The 8,430-nt window shown below is 45.4% G+C and overlaps 1 protein-coding gene across 1 annotated transcript; it reads right to left on the bottom strand.

Moving 5' to 3' along the window:
* Nucleotides 1-1,442: 1,442 nt before the first annotated feature.
* On the bottom strand, nt 1,443-8,147 carry LOC120893471. Its single transcript, XM_040295396.1, has 3 exons — nt 5,794-8,147; nt 4,266-4,783; nt 1,443-1,468 (listed from the first exon to the last, which is right to left on the bottom strand). Exons 1-3 carry the CDS (start codon nt 8,145-8,147, stop codon nt 1,443-1,445), a joined length of 2,898 nt encoding a protein of 965 aa, XP_040151330.1.
* Nucleotides 8,148-8,430: the final 283 nt, after the last annotated feature.

The raw sequence follows: 8,430 nt of genomic DNA, 5'->3' as shown, positions 1-8,430 counted from the left end.
AGCTACAGTACACCACACCATATTCACCTCAGTCCAATGGTGTGGCTGAACGTAAAAATAGAACTATCACTGAAATGGCTACCTGTATGTTGCTGGATGCAAACATAGACAAGCGTTTCTGGGGAGAAGCCGTTAAAACAGCTACCTATCTTATAAATCGGCTTCCGTCGAGAACTGTTCCTAAAACACCTTATGAATTGTGGTGGGGTCGAAAGCCAGATCTGAGCCATATTCGCCTTTTTGGAAGTCAAGCGTATGTACATATACCCGATGTAAAACGAAGCAAGCTCGATCATAAAGCCCGAAAACTAACGTTCGTTGGATATCCCTTAGAACATAAAGGATATCGTTTTGTTGATTTAGAAACTGATGAAATCACCATAAGCCGAGATGTTCGTTTTATTGAAGATAAAGAAGAAACTTCGGAAGAAGTTAATATTGAATCATTGTTGGAGGAGCCATCAGAAACCAGTAATGATCAAACGGTTAAGGATGATTCTAATGATGAATTCACGGATGCTGAAACTGATATTCAAACAACTAAAGAACAGTTACCACCAGAAAAGAGAAAAGTAAAACTACCAAACATTTAAACGATTATATCCTTGACTTAGCCATGGGAGTAGCAGCTTGCGCGAAAGAAGAACCAGTTAATTACCGCGAAGCAATGAAAGAACCAAGTTGGAAAAATGCGATGGAAGAAGAAATTAACTCTCACAAACAAAACAATACTTGGGAACTCGTACCATTTCCAAAGGGTAAAACGGTAATAGGTTCGAAATGGGTTTTCAAAATCAAAAAGAATCAAGATGATGAAATAGTTAAACATAAAGCCAGACTGGTCGCGCAAGGCTATAAACAACAATATGGACTAGATTATGAAGAAGTGTATGCACCCGTTACCCGTCACACTACCTTGCGAACTTTTCTCGTAATTGCTTGGGAGCAAAAGCTAACAGTACGTCATTATGATGTCAAAACAGCATACCTTAATGGAATATTAGAAGATGAAGTATATATGCATCAACCACCTGGGTTTGAAGCTCAAGGACAGGAGGAGCTAGTGTGTCGATTGAAACGTAGTATATATGGACTACATCAATCAGCTCGTTGTTGGCATAAGACGCTAAATGAAGTACTTACAAATTTAGGTTTCAAATCCTCTTTCGCAGATCAATGTTTATTTGTCAAGTCGATTCATGGTGGTCAACATATCTTCTTATTAGTCTATGTGGACGACATACTGATCGCAGCAGCAGACGAAGTAAAAGCCAAGAAGATATACGATCATTTAAGCAAGAAATTTGAAATTATTTGCTTGGGCGAAATACGTCACTTTTTAGGTATGGAAGTGATATGTACCGATGGAGTATATGGAATTCGGCTTAAACAGTTCATAGAAAAATTACTAACGGATCACGGAATGCAAGAAGCTAAAGTTGCTAGATCACCAATGGACCCTGGATACCTGAAACAAAGTGCCAATGCAGAGAATTTCGAAGATGCTACTATGTATCGAAGTCTAGTGGGTGGATTGCTATATCTGTCCGTTATGACCAGACCAGATATTGCGGCGACAGTAGCTATACTGGGCAGAAAGTTATCATCGCCATCGCAACAAGATTGGATAGCTGCCAAACGCATACTTCGTTATCTTAAAGGAACAAAAGAGTATTTCTTGCATCTCGGTGGATTCAAAAACCAAGGCCTGATCGGATATTCCGATGCCGATTGGGCAGGCGATTCAGAAAGTAGACGTTCAACATCTGGATTTGTATTCACGTTTGAAGGTGGTACAATATCATGGTATAGCCGTCTTCAATCGTGTGTGACATTATCAACTATGGAAGCTGAATATGTTTCACTTTCGGAAGCATGTCAAGAAGCAATGTGGCTAAGGCAGCTGATTAAAGATTTTGGAGAAGATCAATTGAACGCGACTACAATCAAAGAAGATAACCAAGGTTGTATCGCCTTTGTAAAAACAGACAGAATAAGTCGGAAATCGAAGCACATCGATACCCGAGAGCGGTTTATAAGAGAACTTTGTGAGAAGAAGGAAATTATTTTGGAATATTGCCCTACGACTGTCATGGTTGCAGATATAATGACTAAACCATTAGGTCCGCAGAAACATGACATGTTTCGTAAGATGCTGAAGTTAGAATAACTGAGGAGAGAAATTCTTCGACATGAAGAGGAGTGTTGGAAGTCATGCCGAAGAACCCTGTTCCTATGAACCCTGTTCCTCTGAACGGTGTTTCCACGCCATAATATGGCTAAGACATTGAACTGTGTTTTAGCTGTCATCGAGCCGCGCTGACAGCTTCCGTGTGTGGATAAAATAGACGTGAATAAAACGTGGATTTGCGTAGCAGAACAAATTGGTTTGTCCTCTTTTGTTTTACTCAGCGAATGATTAACATTGACTGCGTTCAACACATTCTGCCACCTTAAAATTGAACAATTTTAATAATCTCTACTTGATAGGCAAAACACGATCTGTTAGAATCCTAATCGAAACGCAATACCTGGTGTAGTTGGTGTTTGAGCGTCGCGTATGGCATTTATGTGTTTGTCTGGTTTGTGCAGGCCGTGACGATCGATGCGATGACCCAAGCATTCGAGGGATGATGTCGCAAAGATGCATTTGGAACGATTTAGTCGAAGACCGTTTCGTCGCCGTTTCGTCGCGCGATCTTGGTTTCTTACTAGATCATAAATTAACTTTTACAAAACACATAGAAGACGTTGTTAGCAGAGCCAATAGGACCCTAGGTTTAGTACGGAAAATGACGAAAGAGTTCAATGATCCTTTGTGTATCAAAACATTGTTTAACAGTTTAGTCAGGTCGATTTTAGAATATGGATCAATTGTGTGGTGTCCTCATTCCGACCGCTCGATCAAACGCATTGAAAGTGTACAAAGGAAAATGTTTCGTTTCGCGATTAAAAAGCTTAGATGGCCAAATGGTGACACGCTACCCTATAAGACAAGATGCTTATTGTTAGGTGAAGAATCATTAGAGAAGCGGCGTGAAAAGGCTAAAACAAGCTTTAAAGCCAAACTGATAAAAGGAGAAATTGACGCACCTCGCTTATTAAGAAAAGTGAACATACACGTTCCTCGCCCTAGTCCTCGTTCATCGTCCCTTTTGTATGTAGATAGGCATAACACTAATTATGCGGCAAATGAACCGATATCAGCAATGGCACGCAGTTTTAATTCATTCTATGCAGGAGTTGATTTTCACACATCTGTTATGTATGTGAACGCAGGATAAGTGACAGCCGTCAACAGCTGTCATCCAAGCAGACCACGCCGCTTGCGTCCGCGCTTTTTGGACTTTCTTTTCTCTCCGATTGCCATTGTTATCGCGTATAAAACGAATTGTGTAAACCCGAAGTATTTTTCTAATAAACCAGTGAACTCACAACAGTAACTACAGAACAACATCTATGTCCACTATTAGTGAAGGTCTGTGCTACATTAATCTATAATAACTTACGATATCTTGTGGGACCATCATTGGCGGACAAGAATTATAAAATAAATTAATTAATAAATAAATAAATTAATAATGTAGGTTTCTACGGCCTACTCCGTCTCGTGGACTGTATTTTTAGAAAGGGGAGCAGTACTCCCGAGCAAAAGCCTTGAAAAGGCTGGCACCCCGATGCAAACTTCCGCCTAACAACGGATATTGCCAAGGGGTCTTGCCACTCTTAAAGAGAATCGAATTTCTCTAGAAGAGCAATGCTCACAAAAACTGGAGAAAGAACTAAGTATTAACACTGGAATTCTAACTCAATTTATTGGTGATTTCTGGGGGGTTCTTATCAGGAGCCGACGTGCTCCGTTAGCGATACAAACATTTTCCTGTTTAATTCCGGTTAAGTTGGCAATATTCCAACTGGATTCTGGACTGGAACTGGTTTAAATGGGAATTCTGTCTAATGGGAAAATACATGTAATGCGTATTGCCTATGCATAGGCGTTGTTAATTCATTGCCTAACTTGCGGGTGTGTTCTGCCTATCTCAAAATCCAACATTCTGCCACCTTAAAATTGAACAATTTTAATAATCTTTACTTGATAGGCAAAACACACAACGTAACTAAAGGCCTAGTGATGGTCATTTTTGTACTTGTGCGCAACGTTGCTACCCTAATCTTTCCATCTTTTCCCGGATGGACTTCCATGACGCGTGCCAATGGCCATGTCGGTGGTGGCACATTGTCCTCTTTGATAAGTACTAACGTACCTGGTTTAATCACTTGTCCTTCGCTTACCCATTTCGAACGCGGCTGAAGCTGTTGAAGGTATTCCTGGTGCCATCTTCTCCAAAAGTGGCGTTTTAGCTGTTGTATTAGGCGCCAGTGAGTGAGTCTGTTTTCAGGAACGATCGTCGTCTCGGCGTCTGGAACCTGCTGCAGATGTGACCCAACCAAAAAATGGCCTGGGGTAAGGGCTGCCGCGTCTGATGGGTCATCCGTCATTTCAGCCAGTGGATGGTTGCTGGGAACCAAGGTTGGATGATTGGTGTCTTCTAGTAGAGGTGCATTGGACAGACGTCCTCCAATGCGAATGATGCCGTTTGCTCCTAGCTGCAGATGCAGCCATTTCAGCTTCGATGATGAAGGTATCGGCTTGTTATGTTGAAGAGCCTTTATTTCCTGCTCAAGTAGGTCCTGTTGTGCCAGCCGACGCAATACTTCCTCAGCCTCCCGTAGATCTTGGGTTGTAAGTCCAATACCCACGTACTGTCGACGCTTGAAGCGCCTGTTGAAGTATTGCACCCAATATGCCACAATCGTTCGAAGCTTGGATAATGACGAGTATAGCGTAAAGATGCGATGTGGTGGTTTTTTTGTAGCTGGACAAGCTACTGTGGTGACTCGCTGCTCTGCTACTGCTGCTTCACATGATGATGGTACTGGTGATTCAGGCCACTGGTCCTCGGGTAGATGAAGCCAGGAAGGACCCTGCCACCATAGCGGGTTGTCTAGAAGGTCCTTACTCAAGCAACCACGCGATGCTAAGTCCGCTGGATTGTCGACTCCGGGGATGTGCCGCCAAACATTTCCTTGGGTCAGGTGTTGCACTTGCGAGACGCGATTGGCGACGAATGGTTTCCAGCAATTTGGCGATGTTCGTAACCAATGAACTACGGTCATTGAATCCGTCCAGAAGGTTGCAAGAGACGAGAGCTTGACCGCTAATCTGACCCGATCATATAGCAAGCTGCTCAATTGTGCAGCGCACAATTCCAGTCGAGCAATGGAGTGATTGCTATTTATCGGTGTCACCTTAGTTTTCGACGCGTACAGTTGCATCGTGATGTTTCCGTTGTCATCTCGGCTTCTGATGTAGCAGCATGCGCCATATCCCTTTTCCGATGCATCGCAGAAAAAATGGAACTGGCTTGATGTCGAATCTGGCCTGATGGCTATACGAGGAATGTGTAGATTTTGTAAATGTATCAACTGGTTGTGGAAGTTGATGCATTCTCCTTGTAGATGATGTGGCAACTCGTCATCCCATCCCCAGGGCTGTTGCTGTTCCGTTTGCAGGGTCCAGATGCGTTGGAGGAACTGCTTGGCCATGGCTTTTACGGGATCGACGATGCCCAAAGGATCATAGATCCTGGCGATGCACGATAGCACCTTTCTCTTGACCCGTATGGGGTGTTGATTTTGAACTGCAACGTGTCAGATGCTGGGTCCCAAATCAACCCGAGGGTGGCGAGAAGTCCCTTCGATCCACTGGTAGCATAAGGGCTGCATGCTAACTTCTCCTGGTTCACGTTCTGGAGTACTGATGGGTCGCTGGACGCCCATTTCCGCAGCTCGAATCCTGCACTTGCGTAAAGTTGCTCAGTTTGCAGCTGCAGCATCTGCGCCGCTTCAGATGATTGCCCGCCGGAAACGAAGTCATCTACATAGAAGTTACAGGAACGTTCTGCGGCGGCTGGAAACTCTCCTCCATGGTCCGCTACGATTTGTTGCAACGAGCGGACTGCCAGGAATGGAGCGGATGCTGTCCCATATGTTACCGTGTTGAGCTCGTACTCCTGAATGGGATCGTTGGGTGAACTCCGCCAAATGATGCGTTGCAGTGACCGGTCCTTTGGATGAATCCAAACCTGCCGGTACATTTTTGTGACGTCAGCGGTAAGCGCGATTGGTTGAGTCCGAAACCGTAGCAAAATAGAAGTGGCATCTTGTTGAATGGTCGGCCCGACCATTAGTGTGTCGTTCAACGACACACCCGTTGAGGATTTACTCGATGCGTCAAACACCACTCGACACTTCGTCGTGGTGCTGTCGGTCTTGAAGACCGGATGATGTGGTAGATAAAACGATTCATCGTTCGTTGAAGAAGCTGCCACCTTGCTAATATGACCTAAGCGAAGGTACTCATCCATGAAGTCCACATAGGCACGTTGGGTGTCGGGTTCCCGTTGAAGTCGACGTTCTAGTGCTAGGAACCGTCGAAGTGCGATAGTCGTTGAATTGCCAAGCTTGCCAATCATCTCTGGCTTGCGTGGAAGTTGGACCATGTACCTGCCATCCTCTTCTCGTGTGGTGGTTGCCGTGTCATGGTCCTCACAGGCTCGTTCCTCGCTGCTCCAGCTGGGTGTGTTGCTCAGGCCTTCGGTGGTGAAACACTGCTCCATTAGGTTGCCCAACTCGTTCGTGTGTGTTGCCACCGCACACATAACCAGTGACATGGGTTCGGTGATGGTACCACTGACTACCCAACCAAATTCAGTTTCCTGAAGGGTTGGCATGCTGTCACCCAGGGAGAGTCGTCCGATCCTCAGGATCTCGTAGAAGTGTGTTGCTCCCAAGATGATGTCAATGGTTCCTGGCCGATTTAAGGATGGATCAGCCAAGATGCAGGTTTCCGGTATCTTCCAGTGGCTGATGTCGATCCGTTGAGTTGGTAAGTCTGCTGACAGCTTCGGTAACACAAGCAACTCCAATGACGCAGCATGGCTTGAGCATCGAGAATGGATGGTGGTTTCGATGGAATGTCGCACATTCGATCTTGTACTACCACCAATGCCTGATAGCGGAAGATTGATCAGCTTCCGTGGCAATTCCAGGAACTGTGCCATCCTGCCGGTGATGAAGTTGGATTGAGCTCCGCTATCCAAGAGAGCTCTTGCTGGATGGCTAACTCCGGCACGATCGGTGATGTTGAGCACTACTGTTGACAATAGCACTGTGGATGGCACTGCTGGCGTCAATGAAGTCATCGATGCCCCGATGAATGTTGGTTGAGCTGCATCGACTGGAAGTTGATGAGATGTTGCAGCGGCGTCTGGAGGCTGAAGAGATGGTGCTGCTGGAAGCTGCTCCCCATGAAGTAGATGATGATGACGTTTCTTGCAGATACGGCACGTCCATTTCGATCGGCACTGCGAAACCGGGTGTCCAGCGCTGAGGCAATTGAAACAGCGTTTCAATGATTTTACTTTGCTCTTCCTCTGCAATACGGACATCGCGATGAAGGTTGGACAGTTCTGAAGAGTATGATGCTGCTGGCACAGTACACACGATGGATTGGCAGCTGTGGTGGAGGTGAAGGCTTTGGTGCTTACTGATTTCCGTGACGTCTCTGGCGTGCAGCTTTCGAGCACCTCACATTGCCGATTGATGAAATCGAGAGTTTTGAAGAGATCCGGAAACTCTCCATGATCCAAAGAACTCTCCCATGCCTTCCTTGTGTCAGCGTCTATACATGAGCTGAGAAGATGTGTGATGATGAGGTTGCTGGTACTGTCGATAGTCTGCTTCATAAATACTAAGCCATCCACATGACTCTTGCACGTTTCCGCTAGCTTCCGCAGGTCTTTTGCAGATTCTCGGGGTGCATGCTTCAGCTGAAGCAATCCTGCGATGTGCTTGTCGACAAGCAGCCGAGGATTCTCAAAACGCCTCTCCAAGACGTCCCATGCCGCCTGGAAGTTGTTGCCATTCAGAATGGACGTGTTCAGGATGCCAGCTGCTTTCCCTTGCAGCGCTTTGTTGAGATGGTGAAGTTTTACTGCATCCGAGTCATTAGTCCGCTTCATAATGTCTAAGAACATGGCCTTGAACGTTGGCCAGTGTTCGTATAGACCATCAAAAGTCGGCATTGGGATGTTGACATGATGCTGGATGAAGACCGATGATGATGCAACTTCAGGAGGTGTTGTAGCTTGTAGGGATCAAGAGTGAGAGAGAGAAGTTTAGCTAAATCAGAGAGAGCGAAAATATTGAAACATGCAAAAAGGAGGATGAGAGAGGAGAGATTGGACGAAAGCAGAGATAGAGATGAAGAAGGCGCGTGGAAAAGGAGACGGACGTCTACCGGTAGTTAGCGGTAGCTGGGATCAAGAGAGAGTGAACTCCGAGAGTGAATCGAGAGAGAGAGAGTGT

The sequence above is a fragment of the Anopheles arabiensis genome, chromosome 2 (assembly GCF_016920715.1).
Source record: "Anopheles arabiensis isolate DONGOLA chromosome 2, AaraD3, whole genome shotgun sequence".
Classification (NCBI taxonomy): domain Eukaryota; kingdom Metazoa; phylum Arthropoda; class Insecta; order Diptera; family Culicidae; genus Anopheles; species Anopheles arabiensis.
Note: the sequence above shows the minus strand (reverse complement) of the source record. Positions and strands in the feature narration are given on the sequence as shown.

Bases quoted from the DNA above. Each gene is read 5' to 3' on its own strand.
- LOC120893471 (XM_040295396.1), bottom strand. From the start codon at position 8,147: ATGCCGACTTTTGATGGTCTATACGAACACTGGCCAACGTTCAAGGCC. The intron at 4,784-5,793 runs GTTAGCATGCAG...ATACTTCAACAG, and splicing joins CAGAACGTGAACCAGGAGAA to GCGCTTCAAGCGTCGACAGT. The intron at 1,469-4,265 runs GTACGTTAGTAC...ACTTTGTTTCAG, and splicing joins AGGACAAGTGATTAAACCAG to GTATCCAGGGTCCATTGGTG.